Source organism: Nerophis lumbriciformis, linkage group LG24, assembly GCF_033978685.3.
Source record: "Nerophis lumbriciformis linkage group LG24, RoL_Nlum_v2.1, whole genome shotgun sequence".
Taxonomy (NCBI): domain Eukaryota; kingdom Metazoa; phylum Chordata; class Actinopteri; order Syngnathiformes; family Syngnathidae; genus Nerophis; species Nerophis lumbriciformis.
This window is the reverse complement of record NC_084571.2, coordinates 30,027,501-30,051,489: the sequence shown is the minus strand read 5'-3', so window position 1 is coordinate 30,051,489 and position 23,989 is coordinate 30,027,501. Positions and strand designations below refer to the sequence as shown.

The 23,989-nt window shown below is 40.2% G+C and overlaps 1 protein-coding gene across 3 annotated transcripts in view; it reads right to left on the bottom strand.

Annotated features, from left to right (window-relative positions):
- Positions 1–655: 655 nt before the first annotated feature.
- The window catches only part of ramp2 (receptor (G protein-coupled) activity modifying protein 2), a 28,406-nt gene continuing 5,072 nt past the window's right edge, over positions 656–23,989 (bottom strand). The window contains exons 3-6 of one of the 3 annotated variants that reach the window (XM_061981962.2): positions 19,566–19,601; positions 12,674–12,703; positions 4,274–4,451; positions 656–4,195 (exon numbers count right to left, since the gene is read on the bottom strand). In XM_061981962.2, the coding sequence (XP_061837946.1) occupies positions 3,946–4,195; positions 4,274–4,451; positions 12,674–12,703; positions 19,566–19,601 (494 nt within the window). In that variant the 3' untranslated portion in view covers positions 656–3,945. Of the gene's footprint in view, positions 4,196–4,273; positions 4,452–12,673; positions 12,704–12,814; positions 14,222–19,565; positions 19,602–23,989 lie in introns of those variants that run through there. The other 2 variants (XM_061981965.2, XM_061981964.2) reach the window with 2 other exon arrangements.

Genomic DNA, 23,989 nt, shown 5'->3' with positions numbered 1-23,989 from the left:
CACAATTTGAATAATGCCTCCTTTTTGGGACTACCCTAATTTTGATAGATTTCACCACTAGACATTCTCTATTAGATGCAATGGTTTTCCATATTGGGACCATGATTTATGTCCTAACGTGTTCACACCTCCTCATATGGAAGGTACTTTTCCTAGTTGATGTCTCAAGAAGGGTAGAAATACAAGAACACATACGCACAGTGTTGTTTTTTCCAGATGAGGTTGTGTATGATACGCAAGAGTGATATATTTAAAAGAAAATCACATATGTACTATGTAGGCTACACATCAGTACTTGCTGTAACCACTGTATGATGGGCCTTTTTCAATTCTAATGTATTGTATGAAGTCATAAATCACACAAATCCATCATAACTCAATAATATAAAAAAAAAAAAAACTGTTGCTAGGCAGAGTTCATAGACTACCCTGTTCTGCAATTTAAAAAATGGCACACATTTTTGGCTTGTAATCTGTTTCAACATTTTTCATCTGCTCTGCATTAAATGCAAAATACACATTAGAAGGCAAGAAGGTTAAGCTGAGGCACATTTGAGGGAATTTATCTGTAATAGCATCGTCTTAAACACAAAATGTGTAATTTGACTTGTTCAACAATCCAGATGCTTCAAAACATAACAAGCCCGAGTTGGGATGATTTAAAATGTGTTTTTAATCCTATTAATGATAATACAATACATTGATATTGAGCAGGATGGATCATTGCCATTGTTTGCTCTCGTCCAGAAATAAGACATAAATAGACACTTTTGTACTGTAATTAAAAACAAAATCTTAAAACCACAAACAAGAGCTTTTGCGTCATTTAAACATTGTTTTGCTAAAAAGCAAAATCGTCTTTAGTATCTTAAGCGGATATCTAAACACAGGTCACGATGAGGTGACGATGATGGCCGTCGTCAGGGTTCCAGCTTTGGGAGGATTGTGTTTAAAAAAAGGGACAATCGCAGGAAAGAAGGATGCTCACCTTTTGGCTTCCCATCTTTTCTTTTCCACGCGTGTTTTCCTGTCGCCACCTAAAACATACTGCTGAAGATCTAACTTAGCAAGCTCCTGAGCTTTTGTCAGAATTCTACATAGCTTTTTCTTATTAAGTATGACAAATGCTTATAAAACATAAATTAAGCGGTATCGTTTTTTGGGGGGGGGGTTTTGTAAAAAAAATAGTGAAACCCGCCATTCTGTATTGCTTTGTGGCACCCTTCTTTTAGGGTACTAACCACATTTGTAGGGCGCAGCTAGTGTGCTGATTGGGTCACTTACAGGAGACGTAAAAACCAAGTTTGCCTGGTTAAGAACAAAGATGTCCACTATTGACAGCATGACACTGTCTGCACAAGCCAGGTCAGGATTTACCTTTCTAAACTGAGGCAGAAGGTTGAGAACTTGATGGAACATTTTAATTGCAGGAACGCTCTTCAGGAATTTTGAAATTATCATCGCCTGTTTTGATTGCGAGAACCAAAATCTCAATCTAGTTCCAGGATAAATAACATTCCTTATTGCAAGGTATAATTGCTTTGAAAGGTTGAACAAGTATAGCTTTAGAAGCATTTCAACTGCAGGAGCTTCTTTAGGAACTAGGAGTGTTTCCGTCACAGGGACCAGGCCTTGAATTTAGTCCCAGTCTACAGTATCTCCACCCTCATGATTGCAAGGTAGTGCATTCGAAAGGTTAAAGGGGAACATTATCACAATTTCAGAAGGGTTAAAACCATTAAAAATCAGTTCCCAGTGGCTTATTTTATTTTTCGAAGTTTATTTCAAAATTTTACCCATCGCGCAATATCCCTAAAAAAAAGCTTCAAAGTGCCTGATTTTAACCATCGTTATACACACCCGTCCATTTTCCTGTGACGTCACATAGTGAAGCCAACACAAACAAACATGGCGGAAAGAACAGCAAGCTATAGCGACATTAGCTCGGATTCAGACTCGGATTTCAGCGGCTTAAGCGATTCAACAGATTGCGCATGTATTGAAACGGATGGTTGTAGTGTGGAGGCAGGTAGCGAAAACGAAATTGAAGAAGAAACTGAAGCTATTGAGCCATATTGGTTTGAACCGTATGCAAGCGAAACCGACGAAAACGACACGACAGCCAGCGATACGGGAGAAAGCAAGGACGAATTCGGCGATGGCCTTCTAACCAACGATTGGTATGTGTTTGTTTGGCATTAAAGGAAACTAACAACTATGAACTAGGTTTACAGCATATGAAATACATTTGGCAACAACATGCACTTTGAGAGTGCAGACAGCCCAATTTTCATCAATTAATATATTCTGTAGATATACCCTCATCCGCGCTCTTTTCCTGAAAGCTGATCTGTCCAGTTTTGGAGTTGATGTCAACAGGCCAGGGAAGCTAGGGTCGATATTCTTCTCTTGATCATCTTCGGTGGCATAAGGGACGGTGTGAGCCAAGACATCCAGGGGGTTTAGCTCGCTCGTCTGCGGGAACAAACTGCCGCCATTTCTTGCCGTGCTACCGAGGTCCTTTGTCCCTGAATTGCTCACACACTCCGGCAGATTCAATGGGAGTCTGGCGGCAGATTTCTTTGACTTCATCGTTGGAAATGCATCTGCTTTGAGTGTCGCAGGATATCCACACATTCTTGCCATCTCTGTCGTAGCATAGCTTTCGTCGGTAAAGTGTGCGGAACAAACGTCCAATTTCTTGCCACTTTCGCATCTTCGGGCCACTGGTGCAACTTGAATCCGTCCCTGTTCGTGTTGTTACACCCTCCGACAACACACTGACGAGGCATGATGTCTCCAAGGTACGGATAACAGTCGAAAAAATGGAAAATAACAGAGCTGATTTGACTTGGTGTTTGAGAAAATGGCGGATTGCTTCCCGATGTGATCATCGCTCCGAGAGCGAATAATAGAAAGGCGTTTAATTCGCCAAAATTCACCCATTTAGAGTTTGGAAATCAGTTAAAAAAATATATGATCTTTTTTCTGCAACATCAAGGTATATATTGACGCTTACATAGGTCTGGTGATAATGTTCCCCTTTAAGGAACTTGGAGGTGGGATCTGATGTGCGGAGGGGTTGTGATTCACTGTTTTTTTGTCATTCCATGAGATGGAAGACCTCTAGAAGAAAACCACAGACTGTCAGACAAGGTGAAGGCTTGTTAGCTAACTGCTACCACACCCAGAACTTGAACATAACAGAAGCCAGATCAGGACTCACAGTCCCTTACCACACAGGCCTTGCAGTGCTTTGTAGAAACTTAGCAGTTTTAGATGTTGGAGCTAAAAATTAGGAACTTTTTAAGCTTTGATTGTTGGAACCAAAGCCTGTTTAGTTCCAAGTTATTAAACCCTCTAAATTACGAAGTATAGTGCTTGTAAAAGGTTAAGGAAAAAGTTTGCAGATCTGTTTTAATTCGCTGTCATTGTCATTCCACGAGACGGAGAAAGCATCTGACTTTCTGGCAGGCGGACAACATGGTGAAGGATTGCAGGAACTTTCCTAGCAAATTTGAGAAGTTTAAATGGCAGGAAAAAGGGTGTCTTGTTTGGTTGAAGACTATCGAACGCACCTGATCGCAAGGAAGAGCTTTTGAAAGATTAATAAACTTTGTTTTGGGATCGTTGTGTTATTCAACAAGACGGACGACTCCTTGAAGAAATCCTCCAACTGTCAGGTAGACGGACAATAATGTGAAGGTACTAATGACCATTTGTGCCAAAAGGAACTGGAATCCGAAATGAAGAAAGTAGAGCGGAAAACGTTGGGATTAACTCAAAATGGTACCAGCAAATGTTCTCTGGATGTAGTTAAAAATGGATGACAGGAACCTTCTTGTTCATTGAAGACAAGCCGACCAGGAACCACAAGCAATGCACCTCTAGTAGGTTTTGTCTGATTCTCAATGTTCCATCCTTGTTGAGGCCATAGCAGAAACATCAGGAGCTGCCATCACCATTTTTGGTCTTAAGGACCACAAGACTGACCATGACAGGGATAAGGAGGATGGGTGTTATAACCAGGGCGAATACAATGGCCGGCGGCGGGTCGCTGAGCTCCTCCATAGGACAGTTCTTGAAGAAGCTGGAGTGTATGTCGACAAAGGTCTGCTCCACCAGAGGGTTGGGCCATGGGATGAGGAGGCAGTCGGATATCTCCTCCGTGCAAAGGCTCAAGTTGCTATACAACCTGTCAGGCAAGGGGAGGGGGCGCCGTTATGCACATGGCACGCAAAAAGACCTTCATTCAGCCGCAGCATCCACTTACCCACTGACGTTATGCCAAATGCACCAATCTGTGGTGTTCAGCGCTGCCATGGCCTTGTGGAAGTTGGCGAGGCACAGGCTGTGCAAGAGGCCGTACATGCAGTCCATGGTAGCTCTGTCATAAAAGTCATTGCAGATGGAGCAGAAGTCCACACACCTGCGAGACTTGTTCCCACAAGCTGCATGCAGGGAAAGAAAAGGGATTGGAAAATAGCCATCACATGCTCCTACTGTATACACTGACTGGACACTTCATTAGGTAGATTTGCACAAATATTTCTGAAGTGCAATTTATCTCAATTCGAGTACAAAACATTAGAAACAACTGTAGCGGTACTTTAGTTCGACTTTTTCCCTGAGTTCAAATCTGTTTCTCACCTTCTTTATGAAAGTGTGGCACTCGTGTTACTGTAGCACAATCAAATTCCATCTATACCCGGTAAGCGTATAACCATTGTTTGGCTAAACAGCTGTGTGGTGCATTCAGGGACACTCTGGAAACACTGACTCTTTTGTTTCCATTTCACTTTACACCATGCTCGAAAAGGAGTACCTGTATTTTTTGGACTATAAGTCGCAGTTTTTTTCATAGTTTGGCCGGGGCTGGGACTTATACTCAGAAGCGACTTATGTGTGAAATTATTAACACATTACCGTAAAATATCAAATATTGTTTAGCTCATTCACGTAAGAGACTAGACATATAAGATTTCATGGGATTTAGCGATTAGGAGTGACAGATTGTTTGGTAAACGTATAGCATGCTCTATATGTTATAGTTATTTGAATGACTCTTACCATAATATGTTACGTTAACATACCAGGCACGTTCTCAGTTGGTTATTTATGCCTCATATAACGTACACTTATTCAGCCTGTTGTTCACTATTCTTTATTTATTTTAAATTGCCTTTCAAATGTCTATTCTTGGTGTTGTCATGTCTGTGTAATCATGTTTTGTTTTAGTCATGTTTTGTTTAGTTATTGGACTCTTTAGTTTCTGGCTTTTCACTCCCTTGTCTTGTTTCCATGATTACCCATTAGTTTCACCTGTTCCACGTTTGGACTCATTGTGCACTCTTGTTTGTCACCATAGCAACCCATTAGTTTTCACCTGTCACGTCACGCACCTGTTTCACGTTTTGAGTCACGCACCTGTTTTCGTTAATCATGTCTGTAGTATTTAAGTTCATTGTTTTCAGTTTGTCTTTCTGGTGACATCCCACAATTATGCTCTGCACATTTCTGACACTTGATTTCATGTCCATCGTTCATGCTGCTCCTTTTAGTCCATGCCAAGTAAGTTTTGTTTATTAATGCTATAGTCTTTTGGTTTCATAGTTTGTTCTCCGCCACTGTGCGCGCTTTTCGTTTGTACTTTTTTTGCTATAGTCTTTTGGTTTCATAGTTTGTTCTCCGCCACTGTGCGCGCTTTTCGTTTGTACTTTATTTTGATATATTAAATGAATCATGTATTTACATTCCCGTCTCGCCCGAGCCAACTTTCCGTTGCATTCCGGAAAAGCAAACACCCAGGACCAAGTCTTGACAGGTGTTGGGTTTTATCAAAACAAATTTCCCAAAAAATTCGACTTATACTCCAGTGCGACTTATATATGTTTTTTTCCTTCTTTATTATGCATTTTCGGCCGGTGCGACTTATACTCTGAAAGATACGGTAGTTTTGATTGGACTATTACTGTATGATACACTTTTTATTTGTCTCTATGATGGCTTATTTTGCTGCTGCACTAAATGAAATAAAAGCCACCAACGTGTAGTTTATGAAAATCGAGACACAAAACTGAATCATTCTAAGAACAAGGGCGTATGAAAACCAAGGTACTACCAGTGTGTTAGCACTACTACAACAACCACCATTACAAACATTTTGTCACTCCATATACAGAACCATATTTGGAAAATGATATCAAAATATATATAGTAGGGTAAATTTGGAGTAAATTTTTTAACTTAAGTTATTAATTCGGAGAGCTGGTGAAAATGGAAATGAAAATGTAGCTGTCTTTGACCACATGCACTGCAAAAAGTCAGTGTTCAAAAACAAGAAAAAAAAATTACAAGAATTAGTGGTATTTTATTTGAACTAAGCAAAATTATCTGCCAATAAAACAAGAAAATTTGGCTTGTCAAGACTTTCCAAAACAAGTAAAATTAGCTAACCTCAATGAACCCAAACATACTTTAAAATAAGTATAAGTGCACCTTTCTTGGTAGAAAAAAAAGAGATCTTTTTTGCTCAATATGTTGAAAAATATTCTTAAATGAAGTAAATGCTAGTGCCATTATCTTGACATAATGATATGCGCTCGGCATTACAATTTTTGAATTCAGCAAACTTATACTAAAAACTAATTTATTGTTCTTAATAGAAAGGCAACATGGCAACCGCTTGTTACTCTCGGGGTCTCAGGCAAATCATATGGTCTAAAAATGCATTTTTCCATCGACAACATGACATCATCGCGCCAAATGCGTGTTCTTTCAGTCAATTAGTGCGCATATATACAGCTGGCCCCCGGCCAAAACATTTTTAATTGTAATTTTGAGGAATTTATCTGAATGTGCATGAGCTATTTCTGTTCAAAATTGTTTGAAATGTCACATGTGAAATGTTTCAATATTAACTGTCAGTTTACTGTACTGTGCCAAGTGTACTACTATATGAGTACGTATTTTCTATTGTTTCATTGAAAATAAAACAGCAAAGTCCATTTGGCTGTCATCTGTCAAAATCATGATTTTTTTTTCATGCTTGAAATAAGAAATTATTACCTTAAAGTAGTTTTATACTTGTGAGTGTTGATGACACAGCCTAGTTTCAACATGTTTTACTCAATATAGGTCATCAAATCTCAGCAACAAGCTGTAATATCTTACTGAGATCATTTAGGACCAAAACACTTAAAACAAGTAAAACACTCTAACATAAAATCTGCTTAGTGAGAAAAATTATTGTATTAGACAGAAAATAAGGAAATATCGCCCTTATTTGAGATATGTAATCTTATTTAGATTTCAGTTTTTGCAGTGTGGTCATACAGCAGCAACGCAACCAAAGTTGTAATAACGGTGAGGAGAAAACTGCTCAGTCAGCATTAATTATCAATATTTATGATAAGTGGATTGTAAACAGTATGACAAGTAGAGATGAATACCTTTTACATTCAAACCTATTATCGGTACCTGGGAATCGGTACCGCATTTTTTTTAATACATTTGTGTGTGTTCATGTGTTGATAAATGTTAATTGTTTAATCATTAAAATCTCATGTTTTATTATTTAACATTTAAGACTAAGCTGATTATATGACAACTGTGCTGTCCAGTTGTTATAACTTGTTTCTTACACTTCTAAATCATTTAGAAGTGTCAAGTCAAGTATTATATAGTAGATTTTCCATGCAGTTGTAATTCCAAGTTAGATGGTACTAGTGTATAAGCTACGATGTGTTGCCTGGCTAGAAAGTACCAGTAAAGTTAAAGTACCAATGATTGTCACACACACACTAGGTGTGGTGAAATTTGTCCTCTGCATTTGACCCATCCCTTTGTTCACCCCCTGGGAGGTGAGGGGAGCAGTGGGCAGCAGCGGTAGCCACGCCCGGGAATCATTTTTGGTGATTCAACCCCCAATTCCAACCCTTGATACTGAGTGCCAAGCAGGGAGGTAATGGGTCCCATTTTTATAGTCTTTAGTATGACTCGGCCGGGGTTTGAACTCATAACCTACCGATCTCAGGGCAGACACTCTAACCACTAGGCCACTGAGTAGGTAGTCTTTGCCATTAAGTTGAATGTGCCAGTCCAATCTTTTGAGTCCTACAAAGTGTTTATACTGCAACTATTGACCTTAATACTCACCAGCTCTTAGTTGTAGTTTTCAGTAGCAAAATTGGGTGTGTTGAAATTGCCATGTAAAATCAGCTAATGCTAACCAGTAGCATGTCTATGGCAAATCCTATGTATATTAACATCAAGCTAGCGCAAAAGTGAAGCCTTATTTTGTATTTGAAAATTTTTCATCGGGCATACTTGCTACACTATATTGCCAAAAGTATTTGGCCACCCATCGAAATGATCAGAATCAGGTGTCCTAATCACAGGTGGATAAAATCAAGCACTTAGGCTTGGAGACTGTTTCTACAAATATTTGTGAAAGAATGGGCCGCTCTCAGTGATTTCCAGCGTGGAACTGTCATAGGATGCCACCTGTGCAACAAATCCAGTCGTGAAATGTCCTCGCTCTTAAATATTCCAAAGTCAACTGTCGGCTTTATTATAAGAAAATGGAAGAGTTTGGGAACAACAGCAACTCAGCCACGAAGTGGTAGGCCACGTAAACTGATTGAGAGTGCAAAGAGGTCGACGACTTTCTGTACAGTCAGTTGCTACGGAGCTCCAAACTTCATGGGACCTTCCATTTAGCCCACGTACAGTACGCAGAGAGCTTCATGGAATGGGTTTCCATGGCCGAGCAGCTGCATCTAAGCCATACATCACCAAGTCCAATGCAAAGCGTCGGATGCAGTGGTGTAAAGCACGTCTCCACTGGACTATAGAGCAGTGGAGACGCGTTCTCTGGAGTGATGAATCACGCTTTTCCATCTGGCAATCTGATGGACGAGTCTGGGTTTGGAGGTTGCCAGAAGAACGGTACATTTCGGACTGCATTGTGCGGAGTGTGAAATTTGGTGGAGGAGGAATTATGGTGTGGGGTTGTTTTTCAGGAGTTGGGCTTGGCCCCTTAGTTCCAGCGAAAGGAACTTTGAATGCTCCAAGATACCAAAACATTTTGGACAATTCCATGCTCGCAACTTTGTGGGAACAGTTTGGAGCGGGCCCCTTTCTCTTCCAACATGACTGTGCACAAAGCAAGGCCCATAAAGACATGGATGACAGAGTCTGGTGTGGATGAACTTGACTGGCCTGCACAGAGTCCTGACCTGAACCCGATAGAACACCTTTGGGATGAATTAGAACGGAGAATGAGAGCCAGGCCTTCTCGACCAACATCAGTGTGAGACCTCACTAATGCGCTGTTGGAAGAATGGTGGAAAATTCCTATAAACACACTCCGCAACCTTGTGGACAGCCTTCCCTGAAGAGTTGAAGCAGTAATAGCTGCATAAGGTGGACCGACATCATATTGAACCCTATGGGTTAGGAATGGGATGCCACTTCAAGTTCATATGTGAGTCAAGGCAGGTGGCCAAATACTTTTGGCAATATAGTGTATGTTGACATTAAAATTGCAACATTACCTAGAGGCAGTTTGGCTGATTGTTTCTTCCCCGAGTATTTTGTCTGGAATCGGACATGCCGTCACGAGCCACAAAGGTATTGAAATATACTCTTTGATTTTACTTGAATTAATACCTGCTGGATGATTTTACGTGAATCGATACCCGCCGGAATTCGTTCGGTACCTTTTTAAAACTACAGAATTTGGTACCCACACCTAAGACTTCATTTCACATCAGCATTTTTAAAGTGCAGGCAGACCGCTTCTGATTCTTCACATGCAGCTAGCTCCATCATTTAGAGCAGTGGTCTCCAACCACCGGGCTGCGGCCCGGTACCGGTCCGTGAATCGATTGGTACCGGGCCGCACAAGAAATAAAAAAAATAAAAAAATGTTTTTTGTTTTTTTGTTTTTATTAAATCAACATAAAAAACACAAGATACACTTTCAATTAGTGCACCGACCCAAAAAAACTTCCCTCCCCCATTTACACTCATTCACACTCATTCATACAAAAAGGTTGTTTCTTTCTGTTATTAATATTTCTGGTTCCTACATTATATATCAATATATATCAATACAGTCTGCAGGGATACAGTCCGTAAGCACACATGATTGTATTTCTTTATAACAAAAAAATAAAAATACCATAACCCCCCCACCCCCCCGGTCCGTGGGACAAATTTTCAAGCGTTGACCGGTCCGTAGCTACAAAAAGGTAGGGGACCACTAATTTAGAGCACAGGTGTCAAACTCAAGGCTCAAGGGCCAGATGTGGCCTGCCGGTTCATTTTATGTGGCACATCAAATTCTGGAAATAATGTGTGTCATTAGAGTACTTTATGGCTAAATGTATTTGTTCTTTTAATTTTGAGAGAGAAAATAATGCCTATTAGAGGTGGGAATCTTTGGGCACCTCATGATTTGATTCCAATTGTTGGGATGAGGATTTGATTCAACAAGATTCTCATAATATATTATTTGATGCATAAATTATAGTAAAACCTTTTCTATATAAAAACTTAAGTTACAGGTTACAAAAACTCCCATTGGCTGCTGATATAAGATTTATACACGCAGTGTTGGCCTAAAATATAATCTTTTTCAATGTTATTTTTTTAAATTTTATTTTAAAAATTCACAGAATGTTAATCAATCTACAAAAACGGGTCTGTGCTGAAAACAAAGTTCCGTTGTACTTGTGCAATGACAATAAAGTCCTATCCTATCCTAAAACCCCAAACCAGTGAAGTTGGCACGTTGTGTAATTTCGTAAATTAAAACAGAATACAATGATATGCAAATTTGACAATTTGCTCACGCATTTGTTCACAAAGTGGTGACCCTCGCCCCATCCTTGTTTGTGAATGACTGAGCATTTCATGCAAGCTGCTTTCATACCCAATCATGGCACCCACCTGTTCCCAATTAGCCTGTTCACTTGTGGGATGTTCCAAACAAGTGTTTGATGAGCATTCCTCAACTTTCTCAGTCTTTTTTGCCACTTGTGCCAGCTTTTTTGAAACATGTTGCAGGCATCAAATTCCAAATGAGCTAATATTTGCAAAAAAAATATTAAAGTTTTCCAGTTTGAACGTTAAGTATCTTGTCTTTGCAGTCTATTCAGTTAAATATGATTTGAAAAGGAATTGCAAATCATTGCATTTTGTTTTTATTGACAATTTACACAACTTCACTTCACTGGTTTTGGGGTTTGCAATAAAAGATAATAGAGTAACCTCAACTCCAACTAGAGATGTGCGATAATATCTGGCTGCCGATATTATCGGCCGATAAATGCTTTAAAATGTATTATCGTAAATTATCGGTTTCAAAAAGTAGAATTTATGACTTTTTAAAACGCCGCTGTGTACACGGACGTAGGGAGATGTACACAGCGCCAATAAACCTTAAAGGCACTGCCTTTGCGTGCCGGCCCAATCACACAATATCTACGGCTTTTCACACACACAAGTGAATGCAAAGCATACTTGGTCAACAGCCATACAGGTCACATTGAGGGTGGCTGTATAAACAACTTTAACACTGTTACAAATATGCGCCACACTGTGAACCCACACCAAACAAGAATGACAAACACATTTCGGGAGAACATCCGCACCGTAACACAACATAAACACAACAGAACAAATACCCAGAACCCCTTATAGCACTAACTCTTCCGGAACACTACAATATACACCCCCCCCCCCCCAACCCCGCCCACCTCAACCTCCTCATGCTCTCTCAGGGAGAGCATGTCCCTAATTCCAAGCTGCTGTGACTTCAATAATAAATACGGCAGTGCCATGTTGGCATTTTTTTCCATAACTTGAGTTGATTTATTTTGGAAAACCTTGTTACATTGTTTAATGCATCCAGCGGGGCATCACAACAAAATTAGGCATAATAATGTGTTAATTCCACGACTGTATATATCGGTATCTGTAATTAAGAGTTGGACACTATCGGAATATCGTATATCGGCAAAAAAGCTAACTCCAACCCAATCCCAGCTTTACAATGGTTGGGATATACATTTACAAAGCAATTGAAAATACATATAAAATACAATACTTAGTCCAAAAATAGTTTCTTTAAAAAAAATTTTTTTTAAAAAGCAAGAAGATATTTCAGGCATTTTTTTTAGGTTGTCAAAAATAAATATATAAATATCTGCTTGTCACCTTGACTTACAATTTCAAAGCAAGTTTTCCATGAATTTGTTGGTTAAAAAAAGTTAAAAAAATCAAACCCAATTGCCTATGCATATAGCGAAGTTATTATACAGTTATATTCATAAATATTTACAATTACAAGTGGGCAGCCATAACTACAATGTGGCCCTCAGTAAAAATGAGTTTGACACCCCTGTTATAGAGGTATTTAAAAAAAAATATATATATACATCATTAGGTTGCCCACAGCCACAGATGCGAATGCAGATATTTTTTGGACTTGTAGCTACTTAAGGAGCCCAGCTGTTATTGAATCTTGTAGACCACCCACTTGGCAGTTAACTGAATAGACGATATTAACAATAGTTCTGCTACGTATTCTGCTGTCATTCGACTGTGCACGTGTACCTAACTTGTACCTAATTAAATGGTGTTTAAGGCTGCGTGTGACACGTACCGATTGACCAATGTTCTCCAAAGGTGGCGTCTAAAGAGGAGAGAATTGAGGTTAGAAAGTTCAATGGCATGCACGCTCTGTACGTCAATGGAGGAAGACGTCTGCAGCCGGAAAAGGGGACACACACACACACTGACTCACCGTAGAGAAACGAGAGGAACACCCCAATCAAACTGAGCGCTCCCTTCATGTCAGAATAAATGGAGTCAAGGTGTCTCCTCTAGGACGGAGGACCCCGCGTGAAGAAGCTTAAATCACGGCGAGGCATAACAGAAAGCTCCGGCCCGGCAGGATGAGAGCGAGGCGGCGTAACCTCGGCGAGCAGATGCCTCGCCAGATGTTCTCAGATCAGCCCGACGGCCCCCGCGCCTCGGCGGCAGCTCTTCCCCTCTCCGACGCACGCTTCCTTGGGACTGTCTTCCCTTCTGGAGGGGGTGGAGGCAACAGCCATTCTCCCCCGAATAAAAGGAGGGCGCACACCCAAGCGAGCTGGGCTGGACTCACATCTGAAAACCCTTTAGTCCTCCACTCTTGTTCTGCTTTTTAGTCTCAGTTTCTCACAGTGGAAGGCCTGGCCAGCTTCACAGCATGTGATTTATTTGCCTTTTTTTTCCTTTTTTTTTTTTCCTTAGGCGCCTCTGCCAAATAGGAAACATAAGCAAACATTTAGGGTGAGAGCTTTTCTAGGGTAGAAGGGATCATGACTGTGCAAACTGGGGAAAGCTGATATCATTTGAGCCTAACTGAAGAATAACTAAGTCGTTATAAAGGAGCTGATGAGTGCTCTTCATCCCTGAAGTGTCTTCTATACTCAAGCTGGTCCCTTAAAAGATCCTTAAAATGAGGCAAGAGAGCCTCAAAAGCTGCTGCTCTCAGCAGAGGCCACAAAGCAGAAAAAACATAACTTAGGGCAGGGGTTGGCAACAAGCGGCTCTAGAGCGCCGCCCTATAGTGGCTCTCTGGAGCTTTTTCAAAAATGTATGAAAATAGAAAAAGATGAGGGGAAAAAATATATTTTTTGTGTTAATATGGTTTCTGTAGGAGGACAAACATGACACAAACCTCCCTAATTGTTATAAAGCACACTGTTTATATTAAAGGGGAACATTATCACAATTTCAGAATTGTTAAAACCATTAAAAATCAGTTCCCAGTGGCTTATAATATTTTTCGAAGTTTTTTTCAAAATTTTACCCATCACGCAATATCCCTAAAAAAAAAAGCTTCAAAGTGCCTGATTTTAACCATCGTTATAAACACCCGTCCATTTTCCTGTGACGTCACATAGTGAAGCCAACACAAACAAACATGGCGGAAAGAACAGCAAGCTATAGCGACAATAGCTCGGATTTCAGCGGCTTAAGCGATTCAACAGATTACGCGTGTATTGAAACGGATGGTTGTAGTGTGGAGGCAGGTAGCGAAAATGAAATTGAAGAAGAAACTGAACCTATTGAGCCATATCGGTTTGAAGCGTATGCAAGCGAAACCGACGAAAACGACACGACGGCCAGCGACACGGGAGAAAGCGAGGACGAATTTGGCGATTGCCTTCTAACCAACGATTGGTATGTGTTTGTTTGGCATTAAAGGAAACTAACAACTATGAACTAAGTTTACAGCATATGAAATACATTTGGCAACAACATGCACTTTGAGAGTGCAGACAGCCCAATTTTCATCAATTTTCATATATTCTGTAGACATACCCTCATCCGTGCTCTTTTCCTGAAAGCTGATCTGTCCAGTTTTGGAGTTGATGTCAGCAGGCCAGGTAAGCTAGGGTCGATAGGGGGTTTAGCTCGCTCGTCTGCGGGAACAAACTGCCGCCATTTCTTGCCGTGCTAGCGAGGTCCTTTGTCCCTGAATTGCTCACACATTCCGGCAGATTCAATGGGTGTCTGGCGGCAGATTTCTTTGACTTTATCGTTGGAAATGCATCTGCTTTGAGTGTCGCAGTATATCCACACATTCTTGCCATCTCTGTCGTAGCATAGCTTTCGTCGGTAAAGTGTGCGGAACAAACGTCCAATTTCTTGCCACTTTCGCATCTTTGGGCCACTGGTGCAACTTGAATCCTTCCCTGTTCGTGTTGTTACACCCTCCGACAACACACCGATGAGGCATGATGTCTCCAACGTACGGAAAACAGTCGAAAAAACGGAAAATAACAGAGCTGATTTGACTCGGTGTTTGAGAAAATGGCGGATTGCTTCCCGATGTGACGCCACGTTGTGACGTCATCGCTCCGAGCGAATATATTAGAAAGGCGTTTAATTCGCCAAAATTCACCCATTTAGAGTTCGGAAATCGGTTAAAAAAATATATGGTCTTTTTTCTGCAACATCAAGGTATATATTGACGCTTACATAGGTCTGGTGATAATGTTCCCCTTTAAACATGCTTCACTGATTCGAGTATTTGGCGAGCGCGGTTTTGTCCTACTAATTTTGGCGGTCCTTGAACTCACCGTAGTTTGTTTACATGTATAACTTTCTCCGACTTTCTAGGACGTGTTTTATGCCACTTCTTTTTCTGTCTCATTTTGTCCACCAAACGTTCAACGTTGTGCGTGAATGCACAAAGGTGAGTTTTGTTGATGTTATTGACTTGTGTGGAGTGCTAATCAGACATGTTTGGTCACTGCATGACTACAAGCTAATCGATGCTAACATGCTATTTAGGCTAGCTATATGTACATGTTGCATCATTATGCCTCATTTGTAGGTATATTTGAGGTCATTTAGTTTCCTTTAAGTCCTCTTAATTCAAATTATATCTCATGACACACTATCTGTATGCATACTTGCCAACCCTCCCGGATTTTCCGGGAGACTCTCAAAATTCAGCGCCTCTCCCGAAAACCTCCCAGGACAAATTTTCTCCCGGAAATCTCCCGAAATTCAGGCGGACCTGAGTGACGTGTCGACAGCCTGTTTTCATGTCCGCTTTCCCACAATAAAACAGCGCGCCTGCCCAATGACGTTATAACTGCAGAATGATGGAGGGCGAGTTCTTGGTTTCTTATGTGGGTTTAATGTTAGGCAGTTTCATTAACGTCCTTCCAGCGCGACAACAACACACAACAACAGGAGTCACGTTTTTGTCTACCGTAAAGCAGTTCGTCTGCCGTAAACAGCAATGTTGTGACACTCTTAAACAGGACAATACTGCCATCTACTGTACATGCATATGTGACAATAACATCTACGGCTTTTAAAGAGTGCACAACTGCGCACACAACAAGGAGACGAAGCAGAATGCATCATCAGGGAGGGTGTTCAGCATGGTTAGAAAAATAGTGACAGAGAATAGAACAAGGATGCACAATTCAACCCTTAACTCAACAATGAGTAGATGAGTGTTATGTGTGTGTATATGTGTAAATAAATGAACACTGAACACTGAAATTCAAGTATTTCTCTTATTTATATATATATATATATATATATATATATATGTATGTATATGTATAAATATAACAAAATAAATAAATATATATATATATATATATATATATATGTTTTTTTTTATATATATATATATATAGAGCTAGAATTCACTGAAAGTCAAGTATTTCTTACATATATATATATATATATATATATATATATATATATATATGTATGAAATACTTGACTTGGTGAATTCTAGCTGTAAATATACTCATCCCCTCTTAACCACGCCCCCCAACCACGCCCCCGCCCCTAACAACGCCCCTACCTCCCGAAATCGGAGGTCTCAAGGTTGGCAAGTATGGCTTAGCGGTTAACATGGCTGTATTTAACTAATTTGCATCCTCCAGTGATAATACTTGAAAGAAACATGGTTCAGATTAGTGACTTGCACTGTGGAGGGACGTTAGCTGTGAGCTTGCGTGCAATGACTCTTTGTTGCGTTGAGTATGCAGTCGTTCGTGTGTTGCTGTCAAATGTGCAGCTAGAATGTGTCATCAATATGCATTATCACTATAAGATGATATTCCAAGCTCTATTGTCCGCTAAATTTATATCATTTATATTGTCTATAGTCACGCAAAACCCAATAAAGTATGTGTAATTGTAAAGTTAAGAATGCTGATAGTTTATTCAGCATTAAAGAATAAATTAATAAATACAATGTATTGATGTTTTGTTAGTTAGCAGGCTTCTTCCTGGTTCTTGGACGATGCCATAGCTTTGTGTACAATCGTGGTCAAAAGTTTACATACACTTGTAAAGAACATGATGTCATGGCTGTCTTGAGTTTCCAATCATTTCTACAACTCTTATTTTTTTGTGATTAGTAATTGGAGCACATACTTGTTGGTCACAAAAAACATTCATGAAGTTTGGTTCTTTTTATGAATTTATTATGGGTCTACTGAAAATGTGAGCAAATCTGCTGCGTCAAAAGTATACATACAGCAATGTTAATATTTGCTTACATGTCCCTTGGCAAGTTTCACTGCAATAAGGCGCTTTTGGTAGCCATCCACAAGCTTCTGGCAAGCTTTTGGTTGAATATTTGACCACTCCTCTTGTGCAGTTCAGCTAAATGTGTTGGTTTTCTGACATGGACTTGTTTCTTTAGCATTGGGATTTTGGGAAGGCCATTCTAAAACCTTAATTCTAGCCTGATTTAGCCATTCCTTTACCACTTTTGACGTGTGTTTGGGGTAGGGCTGGGCGATATGGCCTTTTTTTAATATCTCGATATTTTTAGGCCATATCGCGCTACACGATATATATCTCGATATTTTGCCTTAGCCTTGAATGAACACTTGATGCATATAATCACAGCAGTGTGATGATTCTATGTGTCTACATTAAAACATTCTTGTTCATACTGCATTAATATATGCTCATTTTAAACTTTCATGCAGAGAGGGAAATCACAACTAAGTCAATTGACCAAAAGTGTATTTATTAAACAGTTATTAAGCAGTGGCACAAACATTCATGTCATTTCCAAAACAGAAAGTGCAAGATTGTCAGAGACATTTTAAAACAAGCTATTAGTGCACTTTTGTGCATGATGTCACTAAGATGACTTATCAAAACAACACTAAATTAAAGTGCACTTTTTGTACAGAACGCCACTACAATAGTTTAAAAACATGATGTCACACAAGATATTTCAATAAGTGTCAAATAAAAATGAGCTGCATATGAAATAGTGTACGTCCTTCGCTATGTGGTAGGTTACTCGGACATTATCTCCTTTTGTCGTGGACTCTTTTTTTCATACGGTGTTGATCTGCAAATGTTTGCCTCAGCATTTTGATGGTGTGGGCGTGTGGCACCGAACGGAGATGTTGACATGCGGAGTAAGTACTCTTGATTCTCTAGCGGGTGATTTTTCAAATGATGCTACATATTAGCAGTAATGCTACTTTTTGTAGAAACGCTTTTGCCCCACACTTGACAAATTACGGTTGTCTGTTCGACATATTCCCACTTGAAGCCAAACCACCGCCAGACGATGGACCCCCTGCTGTTTTTCTTGGGAATTAATTAATCCTTCATTTGTTACCAGATTTGCACCTTCTTTCTCTCGTATTACCAGTCGCACCACAGCTAACTTTAGCCATGCTTCTACCTCTCTGCTGCGCGAGGGCGTATACATATGTGACGTATGACGTGACAGCATGTGACGTATGTAAGAATCTGCGCTTGCTGTCTGAGAAGGAGACACAAGAAAGAGTGGGAAGAGCCTGTCTTAATGCCAGCAGCTAAAAGCAACTGCGTGAGAACGTATACTCCGATATCACGATATAGTAATTTTCTATATCGCACAGAGACAAACCCGCGATATATCGCGTGTATCGATGTATCGCCCAGCCCTAGTTTGGGGTCATTGTCCTGTCGGAACACCCAACTGCGCCCAAGACCCAACCTATGGGCTGATGATTTTAGGTTGTCCTGAAGAATTTGGAGGTAATCCTCCTTTTTCATTGTCCCATTTACTCTCTCTCTGTACAGCACCAGTTCCATTGGCGGCAAAACAGGCCCAGAGCATAATACTACCACCACCATGCTTGACGGTAGGTATGGTGTTCCCGGGACTAAAGGCCTCAGCTTTTCTCCTCCAAACATATTGCTGGGTATTGTGGCCAAACAGCTAAATTTTTATTTCATCTGACCACAGAACATTCCTCCAGAAGGTCTCATCTTTATCAAGTTTCCTGTAAGTAATTTTTGCATTGTTTGCTAACTGCTAACTGTATCCATTCTACTATTTGGTGCCCAAATTGTCATTCAAAGAACAAAGCTAGGGCCGTCCCAAAGCCTTGTATATGTCACCGAATCAGCACACTGGGCCTCTTTTAACATCTGTTTGCTAGCCTAAGACACTTTTTGATTTAGTAATGACATCAGGAAGTGTCTTTTGAGCAAGAGGAGGAGCTAGCGGGAGGAGGGGAGTTCGGCGGAAAAAAAGGAAGACACATGAGGAACAGCAGAAGGGGCGCTTGCTTGCTTGCTTATTGCTCCTGCAAACTGGTTTCACAAGATCCCTGCATGGGGGCCACAATGACAAACAAGTTGAGGAAGTTGCGCCAGGTGGGGCATGCTCAAGAAGCAGGGGTTTCATTTCACCTTTCACCCCGTGAGCTGGCTGAGGAGACCTCTCCGGGAGTTTGTGTTGGACCGGAGCAGAAAGAACACACACAAAGATCTTGGCCGAGGTCTCCCACCGAGCTCGCCTTCATTTGACTTGATGGAAATCGTCCCAAATCTTCCCCACGGGAGCGGACACACGTAGTTAATCCGCATGTCGACGCAAAACACCTAACGCGTTATGATGTGATACGGTTTGCGTGTCAAGTTGATGATTCGGCAGCTTGGAGAGACACACAAATGGAGTTGTGCGTAAAAGAAGGCCAAAAAAAGGGGAAAAATTAGACACTTACTCAGTGTGCCGTTCATCATGGCTGTCGAATGATACGCTGAAACAGAAAATACATTGTTAGTTTGTAGTATACTAGTCTGTTTTTATCTCCGCCAAGGACTTTGTTTGCGTCAGTTGTTTGGTTCATTGATTTATTGATTGATTGCTGAGGCGGGTTACATAAAAACGACTTACAATATTCACAAAAATTGCCGGAAAGGTATTTTGCCATTGCAGGATTTAAGGCGATCAAATAAATACTGATTAATTTTCACATATGTATTTGTGTATATGTATATCTATATGTATATGTATATGTATATGTATATATACAAACCCCGTTTCTATATGAGTTGGGAAATTGTGTTAGTTGTAAATATAAACGGAATACAATGATTTGCAAATCATTTTCAACCCATATTCAGTTGAATATGCTACAAAGACAACATATTTGATGTTCAAACTGATAAACATTTTTTTTTGCAAATAATCATTAACCTTAGAATTTGGTGCCAGCAACACGTGACAAAGAAGTTGGGAAAGGTGGCAATAAATACTGATAAAGTGGAGGAATGCTCATCAAACACTTATTTGGAACATCCCACAGGTGAACAGGCAAATTGGGAACAGGTGGGTGCCATGATTGGGTATAAAAGTAGATTCCATGAAATGCTCAGTCATTCACAAACAAGGATGGAGCGAGGGTCACCACTTTGTCAACAAATGCGTGAGCAAATTGTTGAACAGTTTAAGAAAAACCTTTCTCAACCAGCTATTGCAAGGAATTTAGGGATTTCACCATCTACGGTCCGTAATATCATCAAAGGGTTCAGCGAATCTGGAGAAATCACTGCACGAAAGCAGCTAAGCCCGTGACCTTCGATCTCTCAGGCTGTACTGCATCGACAAGCGACATCAGTGTGTAAAGGATATCACCACATAGGCTCAGGAACACTTCAGAAACCCACTGTCAGTAACTACAGTTGGTCGCTACATCTGTAAGTGCAAGTTAAAACTCTCCTATGCAAGGCGAAAACCGTTTATCAACAACACCCAGAAACGCTGTCGGTTTTGCTGGTCCTGAGCTCATCTAAGATGGACTGATACAAAGTGGAAAAGTGTTCTGTGGTCTGACGAGTCCACATTTCAAATTGTTTTTGGAAACTGTGGACGTCGTGCCCTCCGGACCAAAGAGGAAAAGAACCATCCGGATTGTTATAGGCACAAAGTTGAAAAGCCAGCATCTGTGATGGTATGGGGGTGTATTAGTGCCCAAGACATGGGTAACTTACACATCTGTGAAGGTACCATTAATGCTGAAAGGTACATACAGGTTTGGAGCAACATATGTTGCCATCCAAGCAACGTTACCATGGACGCCCCTGCTTATTTCAGCAAGACAATGCCAAGCTACGTGTTACATCTACGTGGCTTCATAGTAAAAGAGTGCGGGTACTAGACTGGCCTGCCTGTAGTCCAGACCTGTCTCCCATTGAAAATGTGTGGCGCATTATGAAGCCTAAAATACCACAACGGAGACCCCCGGACTGTTGAACAACTTAAGCTGTACATCAAGCAAGAATGGGAAAGAATTCCACCTGAGAAGCTTAAAATTGTGTCTCCTTAGTTCCCTAACGTTTCACTGAGTGTTGTTAAAAGGAAAGGCCATGTAACACAGTGGTGAACATGCCCTTTCCCAACTACTTTGTCACGTGTTGCAGCCATGAAATTCTAAGTTAATCATTATTTGCAAAAAAAAAATAAAGTTTATGAGTTTGAACATCAAGTATCCTGTCTTTGTAGTGCATTCAATTGAATATGGGTTGAAAAGGATTTGCAAATCATCGTATTCCGTTTATATTTACATCTAACACAATTTCCCAACTCATATGGAAACGGGGTTTGTATATATATGTATATGTATGTATGTATATGTGTATATATATATATATATATATATACACACATATGTATGTATATGTATGTATGTGTATATATATATGTGTATATATATATGTGTGTATATGTATGTATGTATATATATATATATATGTATATATATATATGTGTATATATATATGTATCTATATATGTGTATATATATGTATGTATGTATATATATATGTATGTATGTATGTATGTATACATGCATGTATGCATGTATGTATGTATGTATACATGCATGTATGCATGTATGCATGTATGTATTCACACACACACATATATATACACACCCGTGTGTGTATTGGCCCTGCGATGAGGTGGCGACTTGTCCAGGGTGTACCCAGCCTTCCGCCCGATTGTAGCTGAGATAGGCTCCAGCGCCCCCCGCGACCCCGAAGGGAATAAGCGGTAGGAAATGGATGGATGGATGGACACACACACATACATATATTATATATATATGTACGTATATGTGTATACTGTTCATATATATATGCATGTATTCATGTGTGTGTATGTATATCTGTATATACAGTGGGTACAGAAAGTATTCAGACCCCTCAAGATGTTTCACTCTGTTTCATTGCAGCCATTTGCTAAAATCAAAAAAGTTCATTTTATTTTTCATTAATGTACACTCAGCACCCCATCTTGACAGAAAAAAACAGAAATGTAGAAACTTTGGCAAATGTATTAAAAAAGAAAACTCGGTATTGAGTAGAAGCAGCATTTTGAGCTACTACAGCCATGAGTCTTCTTGGGAATGATGCAAGAAGATTTTCATGCCTATATTTGGGGATTTTTTGCCATTTTTCCTTGCAGATCCTCTCCAGTTCTGTCAGGTTTGAATGGTGAATGTTGGTGGACAGCCATTTTCAGGTCTCTCCAGAGATGCTCAGTTGGGCTTAGGTCAGGGCTCTGGCTGGGCCCGTCAAGAAGGGTCACAGAGTTGTTGCGAAGCCTCTCCTTTGTTATTTTAGCTGTGTGCTTAGGGTCATTGTCTTGTTGTAAGGTGAACTTTCAGCCCAGTCTGCGGTCCTGAGCATTCTGGATACGTCTGTACTTGGCCGCATACATCTTTCCTTCAATTGCAACCAGTCGCCCTGTCCCTGAAGCTGATAACAACCCCATAGCATGATGCTACCATCACCATGTTTCACTGTCGGGATTGTATTGGGCAGGTGATGAGCAGTGCCTGGTTTTCTCCACATATACCGCATAGAATTAACGCCAACAGGTTCAATCTTGGTCTCATCAGTCCAGAGAATCTTATTTCTCATAGTCTGGGAGTCCTTCATGTGTATTTTGGCAAACTCTATGGGAGCTTTCATTTGTCTTGCACTGAGGAGAGTCTTCCGTTGGACCACTTTGCCATAAAACTCTGACTGTTAGATGGCTGCAGTGATAGTTGACTTTGTGGAACTTTCTCCCATCTTCCTACTGCATCTCTGGAGCTTAGCCACAGTGATCTTTGGGTTCTTCTGTACCTCTCTCACCACGGCTCTACCCCCACAATTGCTCAGTTAGGCTGGACGGCCAGGTCTAGGAAGAGTTGTGGTCAGCCCAAACTTCTTCCATTTAAAGATTATAGAGGTCACTGCCCTCTTAGGAACCTTGAGTGCTGCATTAATTATTTTGTACCCTTGGCCAGATCTGTGCCTTACCAAAATTATGTTTCTGGTAGGGATGTCCCGATCCAGGTTTTTGCACTTCCGATCCGATACCGATATTGTTTTTGCATTTCCGATCCGATATCGATACCGATACTGACCGATACTGGCCTATCCGAGCATGTATTAAAGTTTAAAGTTATTTAGCCTACTTAGTTGTCAGAATCATGTTGAAAAGGGTTTTAGTACTCTTGATAACAACTAGCCAGCTGAATTAGGGGAGTTTGAATAATACACAATGGTTGGTAACAAGAAACCGAGCTGTTTATTCAAGGGTAAACACAAAATAGACAAAATTATACATGACAAACAGAAATGGCATCATTGAACTAGGGCTGGGCGACATGGCCTTTTTTTAATTTTGCGATATTTTAAGGCCATATTGCGATACACGATATATATCTCGATATTTTGCCTTAGCTTTGAATGAACACTTGATGCATATAATCACAGCAGTATGATGATTCTATGTGTTTTGATTGATTGATTGAGACTTTTATTAGTAGGTTGCACAGTGAAGTACATATTCCGTACTATTGACCCCTAAATGGTAACACCCCAATAAGTTTTTCAACTTGTTTAAGTCGGGGTCCACTTAAATTGATTCATGATACAGATATATACTATCAGATATATACTATCATCATAATACAGTCATCACACAAGATAATCACATTGAATTATTTACATTATTTATAATCCAGGGTGTGGAGGGGGGCGCCGGATGTAAGTGTCAAAAAGACAGCCAAAAGAGTTTGATATGAGAATAAATCTAAAGTTAAAATATAGGGTAGAAATGCACCCATTTGCAGGAAATGTAGTCTTGATTTTC